The sequence below is a fragment of the Coregonus lavaretus genome (genome assembly GCF_964263955.1).
Source record: "Coregonus lavaretus genome assembly, chromosome: 18".
Lineage (NCBI taxonomy): Eukaryota > Metazoa > Chordata > Actinopteri > Salmoniformes > Salmonidae > Coregonus > Coregonus lavaretus.
In genome coordinates, this window is record NC_140005.1 from 34,495,038 (window position 1) to 34,521,974 (window position 26,937).

At 43.1% G+C, this 26,937-nt stretch overlaps 1 protein-coding gene across 1 annotated transcript in view; it reads left to right on the plus strand.

Moving 5' to 3' along the window:
- The window catches only part of LOC311145234 (neuronal PAS domain-containing protein 3-like), a gene marked incomplete at both ends in the record, with an annotated part of 312,893 nt that overhangs the window by 93,788 nt on the left and 192,168 nt on the right, over window positions 1-26,937 (plus strand). Inside the window, one exon of the mRNA XM_084181466.1 lies at window positions 24,596-24,840. Within this exon, the coding sequence (XP_084037592.1) occupies window positions 24,596-24,840 (245 nt within the window). The remainder of the gene's footprint in view (window positions 1-24,595; window positions 24,841-26,937) is intronic.

Genomic DNA, 26,937 nt, shown 5'->3' on the forward strand with positions numbered 1-26,937 from the left:
TGCACAGACATGCCTGCTGCCTCTCACTCTAAACCTGGGTCTCTGCCAGCCAACCTATCAACTCAAGTCCAAGCTATCAGATTAGATTGGTCCATTCCTCAGTCTGTCTCCATCCAGTCACTCTCTCTCTCTCAATGTATTTACACTTGGCCGGCAGTTAGCAGGGATTGTTTTCAGTTTCCCTGTTTCCCCCACACCTAAATATAGAATTCATATTTACCACGGACGGCTAATTTGAGTTCTTAATCATATTTGGACCCGACGGGCTCTAAACATTGAGTAGGCCACCTGTCTTACACATTAGAAGAGTTCCAGGGGACAGATGGGAAGATAAGAACGCTTGTCCTTGGATAAACACGTTCTAGAACTGATGGCCACGGTACCGGGCAGAGCCAGTTTCTGACCTGGCTAGCCAATCCATCACTTAGCATACATTATGTCACACTATTCCCTATATAGCGCACTCTGGCCAAAAGTAGTGCACGATGTAGGGAATAGGGTGCCATTTGGGACGCAGTTAGGCCTATGTGATTGACTGTATGCATGACTTCTCTGGGCCATTAGTTGTTTTCTGAAAGTTGTTTTCTGATGATATTAGAAATGTCCTAAGGGCGATTCCACAGTAACAGAGTGATGCTGAGACCACGATTTTTCACTTTAAAATGTATCCCAAACAAAAACCAATGATTGCAAAGTTAAACAAACCATACAACTGTAGGCACAAACACATACAACTCTATCTCCACTGTTCTTCAAATATATATACAGTGAGGGAAAAAAGTATTTGATCCCCTGCTGATTTTGTACGTTTGCCCACTGACAAAGAAATGATCAGTCTATAATTTTAATGGTAAGTTTATTTGAACAGTGAGAGACAAAATAACAACAAAAAAATCCAGAAAAACGCATGTCAAAAATGTTATAAATTGATTTGCATTTTAATGAGGGAAATAAGTATTTGACCCCCTCTCAACCAGAAAGATTTCTGGCTCCCAGGTGTCTTTTATACAGGTAACGAGCTGAGATTAGGAGCACACTCTTAAAGGGAGTGCTCCTAATCTCAGCTTGTTACCTGTATAAAAGACACCTGTCCACAGAAGCAATCAATCAATCAGATTCCAAACTCTCCACCATGGCCAAGACCAAAGAGCTCTCCAAGGATGTCAGGGACAAGATTGTAGACCTACACAAGGCTGGAATGGGCTACAAGACCATCGCCAAGCAGCTTGGTGAGAAGGTGACAACAGTTGGTGCGATTATTCGCAAATGGAAGAAACACAAAATAACTGTCAATCTCCCTCGGCCTGGGGCTCCATGCAAGATCTCACCTCGTGGAGTTGCAATGATCATGAGAACGGTGAGGAATCAGCCCAGAACTACACGGGAGGATCTTGTCAATGATCTCAAGGCAGCTGGGACCATAGTCACCAAGAAAACAATTGGTAACACACTACGCCGTGAAGGACTGAAATCCTGCAGCGCCCGCAAGGTCCCCCTGCTCAAGAAAGCACATATACAGGGCCGTCTGAAGTTTGCCAATGAACATCTGAATGATTCAGAGGAGAACTGGGTGAAAGTGTTGTGGTCAGATGAGACCAAAATCGAGCTCTTTGGCATCAACTCAACTCGCCGTGTTTGGAGGAGGAGGAATGCTGCCTATGACCCCAAGAACACCATCCCCACCGTCAACCATGGAGGTGGAAACATTATGCTTTGGGGGTTTTTTCTGCTAAGGGGACAGGACAACTTCACCGCATCAAAGGGACGATGGACGGGGCCATGTACCGTCAAATCTTGGGTGAGAACCTCCTTCCCTCAGCCAGGGCATTGAAAATGGGTCGTGGATGGGTATTCCAACATGACAATGACCCAAAACACACGGCCAAGGCAACAAAGGAGTGGCTCAAGAAGAAGCACATTAAGGTCTTGGAGTGGCCTAGCCAGTCTCCAGACCTTAATCCCATAGAAAATCTGTGGAGGGAGCTGAAGGTTCGAGTTGCCAAACGTCAGCCTCGAAACCTTAATGACTTGGAGAAGATCTGCAAAGAGGAGTGGAACAAAATCCCTCCTGAGATGTGTGCAAACCTGGTGGCCAACTACAAGAAACGTCTGACCTCTGTGATTGCCAACAAGGGTTTTGCCACCAAGTACTCAGTCATGTTTTGCAGAGGGGTCAAATACTTATTTTCCTCATTAAAATGCAAATCAATTTATAACATTTTTGACATGCGTTTTTCTGGATTTTTTTGTTGTTATTCTGTCTCTCACTGTTCAAATAAACCTACCATTAAAATTATAGACTGATCATGTCTTTGTCAGTGGGCAAACGTACAGAATCAGCAGGGGATCAAATACTTTTTTCCCTCACTGTATATATTCAGTTTTCAGTGGAAATTGATAAAAGTAGTCCTTGTGCATAGAGTTGTATGGTTTGTTTAAATGTGCAATCATTGGTTTTTGTTTGACATACATTTTAAAGTGAACAATCTGAGTCTCAGCATCACTCTGTTACTGTGGAATTGCCTCTAATTAAAGCTGTAACATGCACAGTAGAGCGGTGAAAAGTATTCTATTTTTAGATCCCATAAAATAAGCAATATCACATTTACAACTCCATTAATAATTCCCACGCACAAGGTTGTGGGATGTTAAAAGCTAGCCTATATCAGACCCAGCTACTTGGTGTTCACCAAAGTATAAGGAACCGTTATGTAAACACTGGTGTCAGTTACTATCTCTGAGCTGAATCGTTGGGAGCTAAACAGTAACTGACAGAAAGCTATCTTTTTCCGCACCTCCCCCCTTCCCTTCATTCTTTCTCCTGCACCTCATGATCTGCTGCTTTCTTAATTGTTCATGATGGTCTCTAAAAAACAATTGCATAATTACTCTCTCCCGTATCAGATTAGAAGTTCTCGTTAGAGCCTCCTAAAGTAACTTCCTTCAATGAAGCTGAGGAGATGAATGAACTTAGCACCAGGCAGACACTGTACCAGTCTATACGTTGTAGGCGATCATCCTCTAATACACACGGGATACTGTATATAGACATTTACATACAATATACTGTATATTAACAGACTCCTATACCCATCTCATTGTCCTCATGCACTTTCATGTATTTCACTGTTCTTTAGTATGACTTAAGATGGAGGGGAAATAGTCTTAGAATTGTAGAATTATAGCCTTAGAATTGATACATTCTAGAGTTCTAGTCTTAAAATGGATGAAAATTGAAGTGCTGTAATGAATTACCTGTATTGGCTGTGGTGTTTGGCATCATTCCCAGTACTTCCACCATGCCTGTGATTCCTGTCTGTGTCTCACATCCAGTAGTCTTCCTTACTAATACAATACATTCATGCTTGAAAAACATTAATGGGACTTTTTACAACTCATATACCTTTCTATATCTAGCAATATATTTTATGGCTTGCAATATAATGATGATACAGTCAATATTATGAATAGGCCCTGGAAGTGTAGCTAGCGTTGGGACAATATGAATTCTGATAACTGACTTTCCATGGTCTTTTATCATTCCCCAAGCAGATCTGCTGTTGTCTTCCGCTATGTTTTATGAGTACATTATACAAATTACACTTGCAACAAACACCATAAATTACATGTATCTCAGGCTCACAAACACAATGTAGCTTTGTGATGCACAGATAAATAACACAACAATGAGTGGAAGGATTTCATTGGTTTAGAATAGAGGTGGAATTTCTCTACATAAACTAGTTTGTACAGTAGTTTCTGCTTTCTAAAGTCCCTGTCTCAAATCAAATCAAATCGTATTTGTCAGATACACGGGTTTAGCAGATGTTATTGTGGGTGTAGCGAAATGCTTGTGCTTCTAGCTCCGACAGTGCAGTAATATCTAACAAGTAATATCTAACAATTTCACAACATATAGGCCTACACAATACACACAAATCTAGTAAGGAATGGAATTTAAGAATATATACATATATGGACGAGCAATGACAGAGCGGCATGGAATAAGATATAGTAGAATATTATAGAATATAGTATATACATATGAGATGAGTAATGCAAGATATGTAAACATCTGTCTGTTTGTCTATGTTTGTTGTTCATGGTACCCCTATGATCAGGATAGAGACATAAAGCAAAAGACTGCCAGAGTAATTTAACAAGCATGCGGGACAGACAGCCAGACCTCATCTCTGTGAAGATCTGGCATCAGACAACTTCAGTAGAGCGAGAGAGTTGTCTGGGGTGCATTTGTTAAGATGATAATTGTTTGTTTATCATCATGAATCAGTAGTCAGTATATTGAGGCCTAGACTCTCAGAGAGAAGCCGCTCTGTGATGAAATATCCCACTGGGCACAGACGTCAGTTCAACGTCTAGTTTTGATTTAGAGTTGGTTGAGTTGTCAACAAACGTAAATTCAACATGAAAGCAACAAAATATTTCACCATGTCATTGGATTTAGGTTCAATCAAATCCAATCAGTTTTCCACATTGATTCAAAGTCATCACATTTAATTTTGGGTTTGAAATTACGTGGAAACAACATTGATTCAACCAGTTTTTGCCCAGTGGGATAGGTCTTGTTGCTGAAATGCTCCTCTTCTTCCATTTATTACTTTATGTTCTTTCTTCTGTCTGGTCCTATTGTTTTTCTAAACAATGATTATCATCAGAAGCACCACCACAGTCGAACTCGGAGCTTGTAGCGAATCAAGGCAACTCGACAGAGCCACCACACTGCATCATACATCAATTATTCAAACGCTATTGCTTTGTACAAGCAAGCTCTCTGGTGGAGATAGAGAGGAGAGAGGGACAGAGAGAAAGGCCTCTTCCTCTGGCTCTGCACAGCCAATTACTTCAAAATGTTTAGTTCATTTATTATTGAAGGCGTAAATCTTGTACAGGTTGTCGGCAGCTGACCCTGTGAGGAGTCTATTGCAACCTGCTTTGATCACGCTCCGCTAGGCTCCACTAGGCTGGCACGGAGATGCCCTTCCAGCTGTGGCATCCAGCATCCATGTGCAGGGAGCCAGAGGAGGGGTAGGGAGTGCTGCTGAGTGCTGGGAGGGCTGGGGGTAGCACCAGCCTCTCCACAGGCCTCTCCACTTTAAGGATCCAAGCAAAGATGTTACTGAGTTACAGTTCATATAAGGAAATCAGTCAATTGAAATAAATTAATTAGGCCCTAATCTATGAATTTCACATGACTGGGAATACAGATATGCATCTGTTGGTCACAGACACCTTAAAAAAAGGTAGGGGCCTGGATCAGAAAAACAGTCAGTATCTGGTGTGACCACCATTTGCCTCATGCAGCGCGACACATCTCCTTCGCATAGAGTTGATCAGGCTGTTGATTGTGGCCTGTGGAATGTTGTCCCACTCCTCTTCAATGGCTGTGCGAAGTTGCAGGATATTGTCCAGAGCATCCCAAACATGCTTAATGGGTGACATGTCTGGTGAGAATGCAGGCCATGGAAGAACTAGGACATTTTCAGCTTCCAGGAATTGTGTACAGATCCATGCAACATGGGGCCGTGCATTATCATGCTGAAACATGAGGTGATGGCGGCGGATGAATGGCACCACAATGGGCCTCAGGATCTCGTCACGGTATCTCTGTCTGCCATCTGCCCAGTACAGTTGAAACCGGGATTAATCCGTGAAGAGCACACTTTTCCAGCGTGCCAGTGGCCATCGAAGGTGAGCATTTTCCCACTGAAGTCGGTTACGACGCTGAACTGCAGTCATGACAAGGCCCTGGTGAGGATGATGAGCACGCAGATGAACTTCCCTAAGACGGTTTCTGACAGTTTGTGCAGAAAGTCTTAATATAATAATATAATATGCCATTTAGCAGACGCTTTTATCCAAAGCGACTTACAGTCATGCGTGCATACATTTTTTTATTTTTTTTTTGTGTATGGGTGGTCCCGGGGATCGAACCCACTACCCTGGCGTTACAAGCGCCGTGCTCTACCAGCTGAGCTACAGAGGACCACGGGTCTTCAGTTGTGCAAACCCACAGTTTCATCAGCTGTCCGGGTGGCTGGTCTCAGACGATCCCATAGGTGAAGAAGCCGGATGTGGAGTTCCTGGGCTGGGGTTGTGAGGCCAGTTGGACGTACTGCCAAATTCTCTAAAACGGCGTTGGAGTTCAGCTTATGGTAGAGAAATTAACATTAAATTCTCTGTCAACAGCTCTGGTGGACATTTCTGCAGTCAGCATGCCAATTGCACGCTCCCTCAAAACTTGAAACATCTGTGGGATCGTGTTGTGTGACAAAACTGCACATTTTAGAGTGGCCTTTTATTGTCCTCCGCACAATGATCATGCTTTTTAATCAGCTTCTTAATATGCCACACCTATCAGGTGGATGGATTATCTTGGCAAAGGAGAAATGCTCACTAACAGGGATGTAAACAAATTTGTGCACCAACTTTTAGAGAAATAAGCTTTTTGTGCATATGGAACATTTCTGGGATCTTTTATTTGAGCTCATGAAACAAGGGACCAACACTTTACATGTTGCGTTTATATTTTTGTTCAGTGTAATTTGTGAGGAAGGCAAGCGATGCTGCTCTTGGTTCCCACCCCACCAACCCCGCCCTAGGTCTCAGTGGAGGGTGGCCCTGATATGCTCACCATGCTGCTTGTTGTCAGGGAGATGGCTGCAGATTGGCGGGAGGGCCTCACACGTGACTCTGGGTTCACCCCATGGCCTGTAGTGTACAGCCTGGAGATGTAATGTAGTATCAGCTTGTACAGACTTGGCCTAGAGATACAGGAAGAGTAGCCTTGTAGCCTATGGCCTGCACAGCCTTAGTTTAAGATGTTGGAGAAGTAGCCTTCTCAGTGGCGCAGTGGTCTAAGGCACTGCATCGCAGTGCTAACTGTGCCACTAGAGATCCTGGTTCGAATCCAGGCTCTGTCGCAGCCGGCCGCGATCGGGAGACTCATGGGCGGCGCACAATTGGCCCAGCGTCGTCCAGGGTAGGGGAGGGAATGGCCGGCAGGGATGTAGCTCAGTTGATAGAGCATGGCGTTTGCAACGCCAGGGTTGTGGGTTCGATTCCCATGGGGGGCCAGTATAAAAAATAAAATAAATAAATAAATAAATATATAATGTATTCACTAACTGTAAGTCGCTCTGGATAAGAGCGTCTGCTAAATGACTAAAATGTAAGTATTTGGAGGGGTCCTAAGGCTACTTAAGTTCACAGCTCATGTTGAAGATACTGCAGAGGGAAGGTGATAGTGAAAGGAAACTTACTGTGTTGTACATACTGTATTAAAAATGTGCTACTGTCATAGCTACAAGGCTACTTCCTTTTTTTCCTCTCTTATATTCAGTCTCCTTAATAAGTAAAGTAGCATCATAAATATTATATTGAACTTCAGAAGCGCGGGGACTCAGTCTGTCATATTAAAACCTGTCTGAGTTATGGATTACATTTGCCTAAGTAATAACCTGAGTATATGTACTATGTCATGTAGAATTATTAAAAATGCACTCTTTGATTTAGTTTTCTAAAGATATTTACTGTTTGTTTGTGAGTGAGTTTACCCCTACTACATCTTTAAATCATAATAATGTTATCAGACCGATTTTCACCAGAACACCCGCAAGCCCCCCAAAATTAATTAACAGAGATTTAGCGGTTCAATTGAATGCTGCTTTTCCTTTAAATGCGGTTTAGAGAGGTGCAGGGGGCTGTCAGGGGAGAGATCTCGCTCTCTGTCTCCTCCGTTTTGGTTGGTGGCCAGTGAGGAGAGGAGTAAGCTGTCTCAAGGATACAGGGCCGGGACAGAGAGAGAGAGGGAGAGAGAAAAGAGAGAGAGGCTGGCTCAAGTAATTGTGTGGCTCCCAGGTGATGAGGGCTTTTATGCCATTAACAGTGTCTATCCCTGCTCACAGTGTGCCAAGTCTTTAACAAGGGACTGCTGCTAATTTCAGAGCTAATATTGAGCCGTTCCACCTCAGCGGCTTCAGCAGGTGCCTGGCCCAGACACAGACAGACAGGGGCGGATTGAGGAGTGGAGGAGTGGAGGAGAGGAGAGAAAATTACCATTGAACTATAGATTTTTTTTCTTCTTCTGATTGAAGCGAGCGATTACTGGGACAGATCAGGTTCAGGGGAAGGTAGAGGAGATGATGAGCGCTCGTCAAGGAGCCGTCGCCCCCTTCTGAGCCTCTATCTCTCTCCCTCCCTCTCCCGCTCTCTCTCTCTCTCTCTCTCTCCAGCGCATCTTTTATCTGCCTCTTTATAGCTACCTGGCTCCCCCCGCACCGCCTTGGCTGGCTGACTGGGAGACTCAATATACCATTTTGGGAAGGGAAGTGGGGGAATTTATGTGGCGGGCTGTTGAGTGCAGCTTTGATGGGTTTTGACGTGGTTGGTTGGTTGGCTGGTGAGATACTGGAGAGTATAGATTGACGTCATACACAGACAGACAGCAGAATATATGAGGCGTATTTTATTCATAAACACACGGATTTGTGAGATAGGCAATATTGTTACAGATAAGTCCCCAAGCTTCATTATGACTCATATCTCCTTGTTAGTTATTCATTTTCTGAAGCAGGTAGCTTAGTGGTTAAGAGCATTGTGCCAGTAACCGAAAGGTCGCTGATTCTAATCAATGAGCCGACTTGGTCGAAAAATCTGTCGATGTGCCCTTGAGCATGGCACTTAACCCTAATTGCTCCTGTAAGTCGCTCTGGATAAGCGCGTCTGCTAAATGACAAAAAAAAATCAAAAATAAAGCAATAAGACCACATTACAAATTGAATTTGGTTTTGTTTGTGTGATTCCATATATTATTGACCCCATGAGAAATGTGGAGAGCAGTAGGGGAGAGTGGGGTAAGGAGAGTCAATACTTTGTAGAGCCACCTTTTGCAGCAATTACAGCTGCAAGTCTCTTGGGGTATGTCTCTATAAGCTTGGCACATCTAGCCACTGGGATTTTTGCCCATTCTTCAAGGCAAAACTGCTCCAGCTGGTGTACAGCAATATTTAAGTCATACCACAGATTCTCAATTGGATTGAGGTCTGGGCTTTGACTAGGCCATTCCAAGACATTTAAATGTTTCCCCTTAAACCACTCGAGTGTTGCTTTAGCAGTATGCTTAGGGTCATTGTCCTGCTGGAAGGTGAACCTCTGTCCCAGTCTCAAATCTCTGGAAGACTGAAACAGGTTTCCCTCAAGAATTTCCCTGTATTTAGCTCCATCCATCATTCCTTCAATTCTGACCAGTTTCCCAGTCCCTGCCAATGAAAAACATCCCCACAGCATGATGCTGCCACCACCATGCTTCACTGTGGGGATGGTGTTCTCGGGGTGATGAGAGGTTTACGCCAGACATAACGTTTTCCATGATGGCCAAAAAGCTCAATTTTAGTCTCATCTGACCAAAGTACCTTCTTCCATATGTTTGGGGAGTCTCCCACATGCCTTTTGGCGAACACCAAACGTGTTTGCTTATTTTTTTCTTTAAGCAATGGCTTTTTTTCTGGCCACTCTTCTGTAAAGCCCAGCTCTGTGGAGTGTACGGGTTAAAGTGGTCCTATGGACAGATACTCCAATCTCCGCTGTGGAGCGTTGCAGCTCCTTCAGGGTTATCTTTGGTCTCTTTGTTGCCTCTCTGATTAATGCCCTCCTTGCCTGATCCGTGAGTTTTGGTGGGCGGCCCTCTCTTGGCAGGTTTGTTGTGGTGCCATATTCTTTCCATTTTTTTATAATGGATTTAATGGTGCTCCGTGGGATGTTGAAAGTTTCAGATATTTTTTTATAACCCAACCCTGATCTGTACTTCTCCACAACTTTGTCCCTGACCAGTTTGGAGAGCTCCTTGGTCTTCATGGTGCCGCTTGCTTGGTGGTGCCCCTTGCTTAGGGGTGTTGCAGATTTTGGGGCCTTTCAGAACAGGTGTATATATCATGAGAGACCCATGGGGCGGCGCACAATTGGCCCAGCGTCGTCCAGGGTAGGGGAGGGAATGGCCGGCAGGGTTGTAGCTCAGTTGGTAGAGCATGGCATTTGCAACGCCAGGGTTGGGGGTTCGATTCCCACGGGGGGCCAGTATGAAAAAAAATTATTACAAAAATATATAAAAATATTTAAAAATAAAGATAATGTATGCACTCATACAGAGTAAGTCGCTCTGGATAAGGGCGTCTGCTAAATGACTAAAATGTAAAATGTAATGAGATCATGTGACACTTAGATTGCACACAGGTGAACTTTATTTAACTAATTATGTGACTTCTGAAGGTAATTGGTTGCACCAGATCTTATTTAGGGGCTTCATAGCACCACTTTTCCGTTATTTATTTTCACTTCACCAATTTGGACTATTTTGTGTCCATTACATGAAATCCAAATAAAAATCAATTTCAATTACAGGTTGTAATGCAACAAAATAGGAAAAACGCCAAGGGGGATGAATATTTTTGCAAGGCACTGTATCTAAACCAAAGATTGTTCTATACATCAGTTGGGGTCTCTATAAGCTTCAATATGAGGTCCTAAACCGAGCATGAAAGTGCATCCTTGTAGCTGTTTGGGCTAATATAGTCAAAATCTTTGCCTTGGGGTATGTTGAGCCAATGGCCATGGGGTAAGTTGAACCAATGGTTGAGCCAATGGCAAGTTGAGCAAATGTAAGTGTTTTCTTCCCAGGCGGAATGCAAGGTATGTTGTTATTCTGATGAATGTTGCTGAGTAGCTCTTGTTCTCTGTCTTTGGATATCCCTCTCTTAGAGTACGCTCCAAATGGCACCCTATTCCCTATATAGTGCACTACTTTTGACCAGAGCCCTATGGACCGTCCGCGTGCTCCATCATGCGCATGTTGATTTTGTCCACCCACACCAGACGCGATAAGGACACGCAGGTTGAAATATCAAAACTATATTAATTTGGGGACAGGTCGAAAAGCATTAAACATTTATGTCAATTTAGCTAGCTAGCTTGCTGTTGCTAGCTCATTTGTCCTGGGATATAAACATTGGGTTGTTCTTTTACCTGAAATGCACAAGGTCCTCTACTCCAACAATTAATCCACAGATAAAAGGGTAAACAGAGTTCGTTTCTAGTAATCTATCCTCCTTCAGGCTTCTTCTTTGGACTTTATATGGTGGTTGGCAACCAACTTTAAGGTGCATTACCCACACCAACTTGACTGGAGTTTGTACCTCAGTTCATCTTTCAATCACCCACGTGGGAATATGCTCCTAAAAACCAATGAGGAGATGGACTTGCAGCAGTTCAAGCGTCACAAATAGAACCAAGTTCTATTTTAGCGCCTGGCTACGCAGACGCTTGTTGACGCGAGCTAGCAGTGTGGGTGCAATGATTGAATAACAGGTATGTGTACATTTATTTTGCCACGCTAGCAGTGTGGTCAGCATGTTAGAGATAGAGATGAAAGGATGCCTCTGCTAAATAAGAGAATTATCCATAATGCTCAAAGGAGTCAACTAGCCTAACCCTGGCCTGCTGAACAGTGGAAAAACCTATACTCTCCTCTACCCTGCTCTGCTCCCTCCCTCCTGTTATTAAAGGGACATTGCTTAGCTTAGCCTTGTATTTGTGATCAAGGAACTGTGTGTCAGCCAGACATACAGTAGCTGTTATAAAGCTACGTCCAAATCATTTTACCATTGATCATAACTTTGTTGATATGGTGAATTAACTCAACATTACCCAGAATCCTTTAAATCTCCCACAATCCCCTCTTTCTTTCTCTCGTACAGTGTTTCTGCATCACAAATAGCACCCTATTGCCTATATAGTGCACTACTTCTGACCAGGGCCTTTAAGGTTCTGGTCTAAATTAGTGCACTATAAAGGAACTAGGTTGCTATTTGGGATTAAAAAATTGGTGTGTCACACCTTTTAACAGGATTTCCATTAATGGAATGGTATGGCAGAAATGGGAAGGCTGACAGAGGGTATTGTGTTGGCACTGGGGCTTTCAGGCACTGCTCTTGCCATGTAATCGCATTGCGTCAGGCTTACCTGTAGCTGGCCCAAATGGCTTTATTCACAGCTAACGGGATTTGCCTCGCCCGCTGTGGCGATGGATCCACTGAGCGGGCGGAGCCGCCGTCATTCTGTACTAAGCCTCTTGATGCGACATCACTGCAGACTAACCAGTTGGACAAACAGAAGACACCAGATCACTGCAGACAACCAAGAACCAGAAGACAACCTTCTGATACCAGCAACTCTCCTCACTCACCACTGTTTTTCCCCATAAGCCCTGGGATTCAAACTGGCAACCCTTCTGTCAGTGGCTCACCTCTCTAACCTCAGCGCTTTCTGAGTTTTGGCCATCAAGCATTGTGGCTATCAAGATTTCATCATCCTTGCCCTCATTACAGTGGCTCTCACCACACATCTGCTAGTAGTCATTATGGACATGTCTGTCTCATAAGGTCCCGGTGTGCAAGGCTGCAAGCCACATATGCCTCTGTTTAGCTGTAGTAAGATTTGTTTATTCCTATTTCATACAGTATGTAGCAATCAGTTTCCCTGTACTGCAGACCAGTACCAGTTTTCCATGCTTGAGGTAAATGCAAACAACCATATCCGCAGCAAATTAAAGTCAGCTATGAATTTAAAAACATTGCAATGCAAATTGAAACCAAAATGTATTGGTGGGCCCCCCAGTCCCACTTCCAGGTTTGGATGAGTCCATCGTAAAAATAGAGAAGTTATTGGCTTCGTCCCAAATGGCACCCTACTCCCTACATAGTGTACTACTTTTGATCAGGGCCCTAGGGAATAGGGTGCCATTTGGGACACATACATTTTTCCATGGAGGAGAGAGAGAGAGAGAGAGAGAGCTGGGGGGCTTTAAATTCAAAGCATACAGGAGAGAAACTATTAATCAAGACAGCAGGTAATATCTGATTCTGGTTTCAGTCCCCGGACGCAATTCCTTTTTATTTTATGGACACGCTCCACTAGCATTTAACATTTGGTGTGTGTGTGTGTGTGTCTGTACCTATGTCTATGCTTGTGTGTGTGTGTGTGTGTGTGTGTCTGTGTGTGTTGTGTACATTGAAGCTGCCACCCTCCCCCAGTGTTCATGGGTACATACAGTACAACTCTGTGGTGGGGGAGATTGGAGCTCACTGGGAAACAGTGTCTCTATCCCAAATTGTCCCAAATTGCACCCTATTCCCTCTATAGTGCACTACTTTTGACCAGGGCCCATAGAGCTCTGGTCAAAAGTAGTGCACTGTATAGGGAATATGGTGCCATTTGGGACGCACACACTAGCTCCAGTCTGAACAGGCAACCTGGTGACCTTGGCCATTGACAACTGTCTTCTCAGTCTGCCCTCTCTGTCTACAACCTGCGGGTCTCAAGCAGGCAGAGCACAAGACAATTCTACACCATAAGCACACACACACACACACACCTGCACATTATACAACCACAACTGATGAGAGATTACACTATTGACTTAAAAGGTTGATATTCACACACTAAAACCCTGAGGGGGTTCTGTGAGAATAAACTATTCTGTTTTAAAACAGTACCACCTGTTACATTGTCTGTTACTGAGATGTTTTGCTTTTGTTGTCAGTGTGGTTTAATAACTTCATGTGTGTGTTTATACCACAGTCATAACTATTGAGTCTGCCCTGCATAAATTGATTAATACGTTTATACTTAATTCCTTGAGTGAATCTGATTTACTGCTTTTATGCACTCTGTCTTCTGTCTCTTTTCCTTTGTTGGGGGATTTTTGACTTGGAATGGAACCAATCCCTTGTCCAAACAGCTTGTTGCTAGTTGTGTATTTCATTATGTGGCTGTGTGTGTTTAGTCGTATGCAGTAAGTTTAATCCAACAATAAGATGATTCCCACTGTAATGAAGATATGCAGGCTCAGGGAAGTGGTGTGCTGGAGGTATTAAGACTTTACACCCTGCTGCATAGTCACTGTTGATTTAGAATCAGAGTAGATTTACATAGCCTGAAAGAAATGGTTATGTTATTTGGGCTTTGAATCAAGTAGCAAAAAAATAAAATGGCCAAAAATGATTTATTGTGGTGCATGATAGCTTGTAGGAAGCGTTGTTGAAGTTGAAATCTCATCTTCTCCTCCCATGCAAACGTGTGCGTGTCTGCGTGTTTGCACGTACAGTGCATTCGGAAAGTATTCAGACCCCTTGACTTTTTCCACATTTTGTTACGTTACAGCCTTATTCTAAAATGGAATAAATTGTTTCCCCCCCCTCATCAGTACCCCATAATGACAAAGCAAAAAACAGTTTTTAGAATTTTTTGCAAATGTTTTCAACAAAAAAAACCCGGAAAATATCACATTTACATAAGTATTCAGACCCTTTACTCAGTACTTTGCTGAAGCACCTTTGGCAGCGATTACAGCCTCGAGGCTGATGCTATAAGCTTGGCACACCTGTATTTGGGGAGTTTCTCCCATTCTTCTCTGCAGATCCTCTCAAGCTCTGTCAGGTTGGATGGGGAGTGTCGATGCACAGCTATTTTCAGGTCTCTCCAGAGATGTTCAATCGGGTTGAATTCCGGGCTCTGGCTGGGCCACTCAAGGACATTCAGAGAATTGTCCCAAAGCCACTCCTGCGTTGTGTTGGCTGTGTGCTTAGGGTCATTGTCCTGTTGGAAGGTGAACCTTTGCCCCAGTCTGGGGTCCTGAGTGCTCTGGAGCAGGTTTTCATCAAGGATCTCTCTGTACTTTGCTCAGTTCATCTTTCCCTCGATCATGACTAGTCTCCCAGTCCCTGCCGCTGAAAAACATCCCCACAGCATGATGCTGCCACCACCATGCTTCACCATAGAGATGGTGCCAGATTTCCTCCAGACGTGACGCTTGGCATTCAGGCCAAAGAGTCCAATCTTGGTTTCAGACCAGAGAATCTTGTTTCTCATGGTCTGAGAGTCCTTTAGGTGCCTTTTGGCAAACTCCAAGCTGGCTGTCAAGTGCCTTTTACTGAGGAGTGGCTTCTGTCTGGCCACTCTACTATAAAGGCCTGATTGATGGAGTGCTGCAGAGATGGTTGTACTTCTGGAAGGTTCTCCCATCTCCACAGAGGAACTCTGAAGCTCTATCAGAGTGACCATCGGGTTCTTGGTCACCTCCCTGACCAAGGCCCTTCTCCCCCGATTGCTCAGTTTGGCCAGGCGGCCAGCTTTAGGAAGAGTCTTGGTGGTTCCAAACTTCTTCCATTTAAGAATGATGGATGCCACTGTGTTTTTGGGAACCTTCAATGCTGCAGAAATATTTTGGGACCCTTCCCCAGATCTGTGCCTCGACACAATCCTGTCTCGGAGCTCTACGGACAATTCCTTCGATCTCATGGCTTGGTTTTTGCTCTGACATACGCTGTCAACTGTGGGATATAAATAAATATAAATGTCATTTAGCAGACGCTCTTATCCATACATACATTTTCATACTGGCCCCACGTGGGAAACGAACCCACAACCCTGGCGTTGCAAGCGTGCTCTACCAACTGAGCTACAGGGGACTACATATATATATATCTTATGTAGACAAGTGTGTGCCTTTCCAAATCATGTCCAATCAATTGAATTTACAACAGGTGGACTCCATTGAAGCTGTAGAAACATCTCAAGGATGCACCTGAGCTAAATTTTGAGTCTCATAGCAAAGGGTCTGAATACTTACATAAATAAGGTATTTCTGTTCTTTATTTTTAATACATTTGCAAAAATTTATAAAAACCTGTTTTCGCTTTGCCGTTATGGGGTATTGTGTGTAGATTGATGAGAAAAATAAATAATTTAATCAATTTTAGAATAAGGCTGTAACGTAACAAAATATGGAAAAAGGGAAGGGGTCTGAATACTTTCCGAATGCACTGTATATCCGTTTGTGTATACCACAGGTGACTGGTGGCACTTTAATTTGGGAGGACAGGCTCATAGTAATGGCTGGAACAGAATCAATGGAATGGTATCAAACACATCAAGCAAATGAAATAAAATGTAATTGGTCACATGCGCCGAATACAACAGGTGTAGACTTTATCGAGAAATGCTTACCTACGAGCCCATTCCCAACAATGCTGAGCTAGAAAGAAAAATATTTGCAAAATGAAGGAAATTGGTTCCACGTGTTTGATACCATTCCATTCACTCCGTTCTAGCCATTATTATGAGCCGTCCTCCCCTCAGCAGCCTCCTGTGGTATACAATACGTGTCCATTCTGGCACATCCCTCCTAATGATAGAATTTGAATTAAAGGATAAGGATAAGCAATCTGTGTCAGTATGAGGCCTTGTTTCATCCATAAATACAGTCTCCTCCAGCGTCTATATTCATGTCCATTCTGCATCATCCTACAAGAAACAGTGAAATAAGCTCCAGTCTAGTTGCTGTGAGCCTGATGGAGCAGCCAAGCGTCCGCATGACCACCCTGAGAAGAGCCATACAGACCCTGACCCTCTGAGCACACACACACACACACTGACCTTCTGAGCGCTACGGAGGACAATGGTAGCTCTCCTCTCAATGTTTCCCCTACTGCTGGTAATCACAGCAGCCTGGCAGGCCCACTCCTCCACCTAGCAGGTTTCCTAGCCTCCGAGCTGCAGGTGGTGGATTTTTCAGTACAAAGGGGGATTATTCTCATTCACTAACAGCAGGGTTTCATCCTGCATAATTTGCTGGCTATTATTTATCCAAATGACCGCATCATTGTAGTTGAATCAATATGTAGCAAGATGGCTGATTAATGACTTGGCCTGCCTCTCTCTCTTCTCTCTTCATAAACCTCTCTCTCTCTCTCTCCTCATCTTTATGTTCCCTCCTTTGTGTTACAGCAGGTATTTCATTTAATGGCATCAATACCACAGCGAGAGGTAGAAAAACAACAACAACAACAACAACAACAGAAAGAATGAAAGCAGCAAAATGAAAATGAGTTCAGATTAATACATTTTGAATCCACCTTTTATTATTTGTCTTTTTTAATTGGCTCTTAAGGATTCCAATTTACTCAATCAACAGGTTTTTATTTGTTCTTTCATTGAATTTCTAGGGACTCATTTATGAGTGTTGATCACAAAGCCTAACAATAATATATGCTGTTGGTTCAATGTATGAGATGAGCTTCAACAGCCTTGGTGCTACAATGGTTATTAGTGTGGTACTGTGTTGGTCCATCAACAACCTTACTAGACCCACTGTGACAGAGGCCTGTTCAATAACATCCAGAATTGCCTTTATATTTTAAATAAACACTACTGTGTGAACTTCAAGTGCTTTATAATCATGCACCTGATACAATTACTGCTTTTGTGCATTTAGCTATGAAACAGGCACCAGACTTGCACACACAGATCACAGACACACACACACACACACACGCACACACACACACACACACACACGCACACACACAGGCAGCTCTGAGGACATCAATGTCACCTGGGACACAGAGCGTAATGGCAACCTTAATAAGGGCAATGGACATCCGTGGCAGTAGACCATCCCCTTCACAGACTGATAGGATAGTCTGATGTGCAGACAGACCTTAAATGGTATTAAAAGGGAGAAACAACAACCTTCCAATATAAAGATGAACAGTTAGCGTTAACCATAGAGAAATAGAACACTTTTTAATGGAGTTAAAGGAAAATTCCACCCAGAAACGATCTTTTGGTATTTGTTTCATTAGTCCATTGTTGATATAGTCACAACATGTTTTGCATGTCAGCAATCAAGTTTTCAAGATATATAACTTTCAAAATACAGAAATATAGCCGCTATTATGCATTTTGCATCATATAATGGAAAACTCAACACCATATGAAGCAAAATGCATCATACCGGCTGTATTTCTGTATTTTGAAAGTTATATATCTTGAAAACTTGATTGCTGACATGCAAAACATTTTGGGACTATATCAACAATGGACTAATGAAACAAATGCCAAAAGATAGTTTTTGGGTGGAGTTTTCCTTTAACAGTATGGTGTTACAACTAACTGAAAAGATAGATGTCACAGCATCATTGAATCTTATGAACTTCATACGAATGTGTTTCTACTTATAGTACTGTAAATGTTGATGAACACCTGTGATACTGTACAGCTGCTTAGCATTTTTATTTGACCACCTTATTTAAATACAGGATAAATGTTGTGTACATGTTAGTGTAGCGTACAATGCTACAGCACAAATCCATGCATGTCCTTGGGGTCTTCAAAAACCATCTCAGAGTGGGAGTCCTGATCTAGGATCAGGTCTCCCTTGCCCATATAATTATATTCATTATGATCTAAAAAGCTAAACTGATCCTGGATGAGCACTCCTACTCTGGTTGTTTCGTGAATATGGGCCCTGGTGTTGTCCAGTCTTGGTGGTATTTATAAATGGGGCCTAACCCCGAACAAGGTTGTTTTTCATAACCCCTCATTGTCTGCCGGGGGTTTGGACAGGTTTGATGACACAGTGTGACCAAGTTGATGAGAAGTTAAATTATGTTACTAAGGAGATAGCATTTTCTATAATGAGAAAGAGAACCTAGTGCACCCTCTCTTTTTACTGCTGCATGGAGAGCCAGAGTCACAAAAGCAATTGATTAGTTTTGGCATTTAGTCCCCCGATCAGTGGTGTCATCCATTTCTTCAGGAGGAGGGCCCTAATCTAAAGTGGCATTTTGCTCTGGCTGCCTTTTCAACACTGATGAAACCAATTACTTCAATCCTAAATGATCATTTGCACCCAAGTTTCAGCCGCTTGATGTATTCTCCTTGCCCTCAAAAGTTGAATGGTGGGTGGTTCGCTGATTGGCTAAATAGAGTGATATCTTAGACAGCAGGCTCACCAAGGTGTGTCACCTCCATTAAAGATGTCCATTAATGTCATTGGCCAATGACCACTCTAGCTGCTTTGTTGTTGTTTGCTGCACAACCACATCTAAAGATATCTTATGGTTTTGCTTGAGAAAGACATTAGGTACTGTAAGTTGCCATCTTCTAGTTCATTAAAAGCGACACATGCTTTATTAGCGGTACGTTTAGTCTGGTTTGTATTATTATAATAACGTTATTATTATACTGTAAGTTACCCCGTCAGTATATAAGTCAAAGCTAATTGACTTAAATCGACTCTCTGTTTTGGAACCCTGTTACTGTGAGAAATGTCCTGTTCTGTGTACATTTCATGTCTCTAATCTCGACTTTTCACAAGTCTTTTCCATTTTTACAATACTAACTGTACTCTGGAGTTCTCTTCTAGATGAAGGAAAGCAGGAAATGTGAAAACAATGCAACTCTCTATTCGTACACACAGATCCCTATCAGCCACCCCTCACATTGGTTGCATTCTATTTTCAAGTAAACACTTACCAACCAGTATGTTTTTTTCTCTATGATGTCATTGATATTTGTGTATGGATGTGGGTTTGTATGATTCAGAATGTACAGAGTCATTTGAAAATGATGCAAAAAGAATGTGGTGGGGTTGTGCCACCATTGTGTATGGTGTACTGTAGTGTAGGTGATGGAGATGGCTCTCTCTACACAATGATCAGTTTCCTCTTGATAACCAGGCTTTTCTGGGACAATGGGAATGACAGATTGTGAAGCTGTTCCGCTTATGCTCCCTACCACTGGTCAGTCTCTTTTTAAACATGGGCAGCTGACACCCTACTGGGAGCAGCATAGTGACCGCTCTGTGATTGCTATGTGAGCATGATGTTGATACATTACTAGTACAGGATGTGAAGAATGTGGTGTAAAATACAGACTATGAGGTTATCTACATATTGCAGAATTTAAGTGATAATGCCCGAGAAGCATTGGCTTCGATGGCATTATCACCTTTATACAACGGGTTACCAACATATTAAAATAATGATTGACATACAGTGCCTTCGGAAAGTATTCAGACCCCTTGACTTTTTCCACATGTTGTTACGTTACAGCCTTATTAAAAAATGGATGAAATAAATAAAAATACAATACCCCACAATGACAAAGTGAAAACAGGTTTTTTTAAATGTTTACACATTTATTACAAATCTAAAACAGAATTACCTTATTACATAAGTATTCAGACCCTTTGCTATGAGACTCGAAATGGAGCTCAGGTGCATCCTGTTTCCATTGATTATCCTTGAGATGTTTCTACAACTTGATTGGAGTCAACCTGTGGTAAATTGCATTGATTGGACATGGTTTGGAAAGGCACACACCTGTCTATATAAGGTCCCACAGTTGACAGTGCATGTCAGAGCAAAAACCAAGCCATGAGGTCGAAGGAATTGTCCGTAGAGCTGGGGAAGGATACCAAAACGTTTCTGCAGCTTTGAAGGTCCCCAAGAACACAGTGGCCTCCATCATTCTTAAATGGAAGAAGTTTGGAACCACCAAAACTCTTCCTAGAGCTGGCCACCCGGCCAAACTGAGCAGACTGAGCCAGACGGAAGCCACTCCTCAGTAAAAGGCACATGACAGCCCGCTTGGAGTTTGCCAAAAGGCACCTAAAGACTCTCAAACCATGAGAAACAAGATTCTCTGGTCTGATGAAACGAAGATTAAACTCTTTGGCCTGAATGCCAAGCGTCACGCCTGGAGGAAACCTGGCACCATCCCTACGGTGAAGCATGGTGGTGGCAGCATCATGCTGTGGGGGTGTTTTTCAGTGGCAGGGACTGGGAGACTAGTCAGGATCGAGGCAAAGATAAACAGAGCAAAGTACAGAGAGATCCTTTATTATCCTGCTCCAGAGCGCTCAGGTCCTCAGACTGGGGCGAAGGACAATGAGCCTAAGCCCACAGCCAAGACAATGCAGGAGTCACTTCGAGACTAATCTCTGAATGTCCTTGAGTGGCCCAGCCAGAGCCCGGACTTGAACCCGATCGAACATCTCTGGAGAGACCTGAAAATAGCTGTGCAGCGACGCTCCCCATCCAATCTGACAGAGCTTGAGAGGATCTGCAGAGAAGAATGGAGAAACTCCCCAAATACAGGTGTGCCAAGCATGTAGCGTTATACCCAAGAAGACTCAATGCTGTAATTGCTGCCAAAGGTGCTTCAACAAAGTACTGAGTAAAGGTTCTGAATACTTATGTAAATGTGGTATTTCAGTTATTTGTTTTGTATAAATTAGCTTTGTCATTATGGGGTACTGTGTGTAGATTGATGAGGGAAAAAAACAATTTAATCAATTTTAGAATAATGCTGTAACCTAACAAAATGTGGAAAAAGTCAAGGGGTCTGAATACTTTCCGAAGGCACTGTATGTTCATTAAAAACGTTATTTGAATTAATTTATTCATACTATTTCAGCCTTCCACAAAATATAGTCCCGACACAAATCTAGGGTTGCTACCCAAGCCGGCTGGTCGTTCATTCTATTGGTTCAGTTGCCAGAGACGCGACCCAGTCATTCAGTCTTTTTGTTCTGTATCTATGGACGCAACCCAGTCGTTCGTTCTAAATGTTCCATTGCCATACTGGCTGGCAACGTTCTTATCCCTTGCTTGCTAGCCAACTACGGCTAGCATACAGTGACGTCAAAAAGTGCAGCCAGAATAACAGCAAAGTAGCTGTATTTGCATTTGTTTAAGCTGTTTTCTAATGACATTTATTTGGATACATCTATAACAATGAGCTAATTAGGCGCGATTTCGCCTGGCATAGAAAATGTGCCAGGACACTTGTTCAGAGGAGCTAGCCAACAACACAGCTAACACAATCACTGCTAACACAATCACTTCAAACTGAAGCTGGAAAGACTGCAAACTACAGTAGCTGCACTTCGTTTCGTTTTGCCTTTTTTCAATTGACATTTCCTTGTATATATCCATAGAAACGCTGCCTGCCTGTCTGTCTCGTCCCGACTTGTTCATTACTAGAGGACAGCTGGAGATCGAATTTAAATATTGAAACAATGTTGCAAATGTCGGAGAGACAGTCAGCAAGGTTTATACAAATCTCTGCTGTTGAAAACTAAATGTTAGTCTAAAAGAAATGTGAGATAATGTCTAGATGCTTTTATAGTGGAGGTCAAGTTTGTAAATTGCTTGGCTGGGCTGATGAGACAGTGGACCATAGAAGGGGTCGTGACCTCGGAACCAGAACCAAATCCAGCCAGAAGTTAGTGACCTCATCCATGTCTTCTAAAAGGCACTTAAAAAGCTATTGGGTTGTGAACTACAACATGATTTAATTTCATGTTTATAAAAAAAGTTTTACATTTACTCTGGTAGAACATGATAAATATGTCTGCTTTATGAAGGTCACACAACCCCGGCGCATCAAGAAATATTTGGCAGGCCGACATAATGCTTTCCAAGTTTGCGGAACAAATGAAATTCTGCTGCTCTGTTGCACTTTGCCTCCAAACAACCATTACAACTAGCTTTATATATTGTCTGAGCAGCAGACCATCAAATGGTGTTTTTCTTCTTGCAGGGGCGGTCGAAATGATCAAGAATAGCAATCTGCTACTTAGATGTAAAGGCAGAGGGTGCATCTGTATTTGGCAATGAAATTATCCTATTACACTCTTGATGCTCACAAAAGCTAACATAAATTGATCTTGACAACTATAAGCATGGTATTAGTTAGCCACAAGACATTATTTGGCTGAATGAAGGTTGTGGGAAGTGGTGCTTGATGAATTGTCATTTGAATCCTGCAGACATTGTGAATGTCTAAATTCATGAATTGATTTCTCAAACCTCTTTTGAATCTATGTACTCTATCTATATACAGTAGTAACCCAGAGACAGAGTGTTGGTGGGCCTTGGCTGTTTCTTTTTCACGTTTGCTTAATGTTGTTGGTTTTTGTCTTGAATCACTGATAACTAAACGACAAGATAATGTGAAATTATTTTCTCTACCAACAGTCATTTTTCATCTTCAGGGCAGAAACCCTGCCTTCCCTCATCTTTCAAGTCTGTTCTAACAGATTCTGCATTTGTGGTGGTACAAAATTAATCTAGGTGTCGGCCAGTGGGGAACCCAGAGATTCCTGTGTGATTTATTGGCAACTTAATTCAATATGGCTTGAGATGATGAACACCATAGAAAGTTGGGAGTTGTGTTATGGAAGTATGGAACTGTCTGCTTCGAGTTCTTTGATATAAAATAAATAACACAGTGACTGAAGGGGACAGAAGTGTTTGACTGGAACGATGCAAGCCAATAGACTATAACCAACCATGCGTCCTTCAATAGGTCATGTGATCTACTGCCTCTATATAAAGGGCTTGAAAGCATATACCTGAATGCAGTACAGTACACTGTAAAGGGGTTAGCATGAATTTGATAGTATTTTACAGACAGCTTGGTGGCAAGTACAATTATGTATTTAATATTACAGTACACTCTACTGTAATATAAATACGGTATCAAAGCAATTACTGTGTAATGACACAGTACAATGCCGTAAAATGGACTGTATTATACTGTAAAAAAGTTAATTATACCGTAATCGGAATGAATGAATGGATGAATGAATGAAATTCATTGAGGGGAGGGGTTTGTATTTCACAGTATTTTACTGTAATTACAAGGGATTGGTGCAAGCAGGTTGGCTGCTAGGAAAAGTGTTTGCTCATTACAGCACATTAATATATCACTTGCACTTCTAGAGGCCTAAACAAAGGCTTCCAAACTGGCAGTATCTATAGTATATAAAGTATATGTGCACAGGTATCTATTTTAAACACATCTATTCTGACACATCTGAGAAATGTGCACCTGCAGTATATTTGTTACACTTACCAGTTCAGGCAGCTGACATGAATAAATCAATTGAAGTAGAAATATAGAGGGGGAATATCACACTGAGCTCTCAGACAGTGTAAAGTGAGGTCAGTGCAGTGTTTGGCCTTTTTGAATATGAGCTCATTTTGTGAAACTATTTCAGCTGCAGAGAGAAGAGAGAGATCTATCTAGGCCTATTGCAGTGTCTTTCGTTAAAAAAAGGCAGCAATCTGAAAGTCATTCAGCAGGCTGTCTCGTGAGACCCAAGGCCAAAGCTAATCAGAACTTCGACCCACTTCTAAATTCCAATGACTGAATCAATTGTGGTGAGCGTTCCCACTGGAGTAGAGCAAGTCACTAATGGCCAGGACTGGACTGTGGATTGGCGTGGTTGGTACTATAGCCCTGTAACCTAGCCTAGGTCCCAAATGGCATCCTATTCCCTTTATTTATTTTTAGGGTGCCATTTGGGACACAGACATAGACTTAGTCCACAATATGACAACAGTCAGGTGTCTGAGCTGACAGAGGGACCAGGGTCATGTTCAATAGGTCACAACATAGCAAAACATTCTGTGTTCTAATTGACCAAGTGCAGGTAGTCCCTCCCCATTTCAAATAATGTCCTCCTTACTTAACCTGATCCTGGTCTTGCTTGCTTGCTAACTTGCTTATGGCGTTGAATGGTGGTATGTCCTTTCTGTTCTTCCTGGTCAAAACCAATGTCCTAACTTGCTGCTCGTCTCCCACCTAGTTTCAGAGTGTTGCAAAATGTGTTGTCCCTACAGAACACAACCCTGGTCCTAACTCCTGTCTGTTCTCTTGTCCCCACCAGGTTGCAGGCTCTGAGGAAGGAGAAGTCCCGGGATGCGGCTCGCTCGCGGCGGGGGAAGGAGAACTTTGAGTTCTATGAGCTGGCCAAGATGCTACCCCTGCCCGGCGCCATCACCAGCCAGCTGGACAAGGCTTCCATCATCCGCCTCACCATCAGCTATCTGAAGATGAGGGACTTCGCCAACCAGGGGGACCCACCATGGAACCTGCGCATTGAAGGCCCACCACCCAACACCTCCGTCAAAGGTAAGCTCCTTCTCCACCATGGTCCAACTACCCACAATTTAGTTCAGTTCAGTCTAGTTCAGTACGAACAGTTGACATCAATGGTCCACTCACCTTACCAACTGAACAGTGATGATCAAATCAAATCAAATCAAATTGTATTTGTCACATGTACCAAATACAACAGGTGAAATGCTTACTTACAAGCCCTTAACCAACAATGCAGTTTTAAGAAAAATAAGTGTTAAGTAAACAATAGATAAGTAAAAAATAAAAGCAGTAAAATAACAGTAAAAATAACAGTAGCGAGGCTATATACAGGGGGTACCGGTACAGAGTCAATGTGCGGGGGCACCGGTTAGTCGAGGTAATTGAGCTAATATGTACATGTAGGTATAGTTAAAGTGACTATGCATAGATAATAAACAGAGAGTAGCAGCAGCGTAAAAGAGGGGGTGGGGGATGGGGGGGGATAATGCAAATAGTCCGGGTAGCCATTTGATTAGCTGTTCAGGAGTCTTATGGCTTAGGGGTAGAAACCATTAAGAAGCCTTTAGGACCTAAACTTGGCGCTCCGGTACCGCTTGCCGTGCGGTAGCAGAGAGAACAGTCTATGACTAGGGTGGCTGGAGTCTTTGACAATTTTTAGGGCCTTCCTCTGACACTGCCTGATATAGAGGTCCTGGATGGCGGGAAGCTTGGCCCCAGTGATGTACTGGGCCGTACGCACTACCCTCTGTAGTGCGTTGCGGTCAGAGGCCGAGCAGTTGCCATATCAGGCAGTGATGCAACCAGTCAGGATGCTCTCGATGGTGCAGCTGTATAACTTTTTGAGGATCTGAGGACCCATGCCAAATCTTTTCAGTCTCCTGAGGGGGAATAGGCTTTGTCGTGCTCTCTTCACGACTGTCTTGGTGTGTTTGGACCATGATAGTTTGTTGGTGATGTGGACACCAAGGAACTTGAAGCTCTCAACTTGCTCCACTACAGCCCCGACGATGAGAATGGGGGCGTGCTCGGTCCAGTTTTTCTGTAGTCCACAATCATCTCCTTTGTCTTGATCACATTGAGGGAGAGGTTGTTGTTATCCTGTCACCATATGGCCAGGTCTCTGACCTCCTCCTTATAGGCTGTCTCATCGTTGTTGGTGATCAGGCCTACCACTGTTGTGTCATCGGCAAACTTAATGATGGTGTTGGAGTCGTGCCTGGCCATGCAGTCATGGGTGAACAGGGAGTACAGGAGGGGACTGAGCACACACCCCTGAGGGGCCCCTTTGTTAAGGATCAGCGTGGCAGATGTGTTGTTACCTACCCCTACCACCTGGGGGCTGCCCGTCAGGAAGTCCAGGATCCAGTTGCAGAGGGAAGTGTTTAGTCCCAGGATCCTTAGCTTAGTGATGAGCTTTGAGGGCACTATGGTGTTGAATGCTGAGCAGTAGTCAATGAACTCCATTCTCACATAGGTGTTCCTTTTGTCCAAGTGGGAAAGGGCAGTGTGGAGTGCATTAGAGATTGCATCATCTGTGGATCTGTTGGGGTGGTATTGGAGTGGTTCTAGGGTTTCTGGGATAATGGTGTTGAGGTGAGCCTTTCAAAGCACTTCTTGGCTACAGACGTGAGTGCTACGGGTCAGTAATCATTTAGGCAGGTTACCTTAGTGTTCTTGGGCACAGGGACTATGGTGGTCTGCTTGAAACATAAATAATATAATAATATGCCATTTAGCAGACGCTTTTATCCAAAGCGACTTACAGTCATGTGTGCATACATTTTTACGTATGGGTGGTCCCGGGGATCGAACCCACTATCTTGGCGTTACAAGCGCCATGCTCTACCAATTGAGCTACAGAGGACCACAAACATGTTGGTATTACAGACTCAGTCAGGGACAGGTTGAAAATATCAGTGAAGACACTTGCCAGTTGGTCAGCGCATGCTTGGAGTACACGTCCTGGTAATCCGTCTGGCCCTGAGGCCTTGTGAATGTTGACCTGTTTAAAGGTCTTACTCACATTGGCTACGGAGAGCGTGATCACACAGTCATCCGGAACAGCTGATGCTCTCATGCATGATTCAGTGTTGCTTGCCTCGAAGCGAGCATAGAAGTGATTTAGCT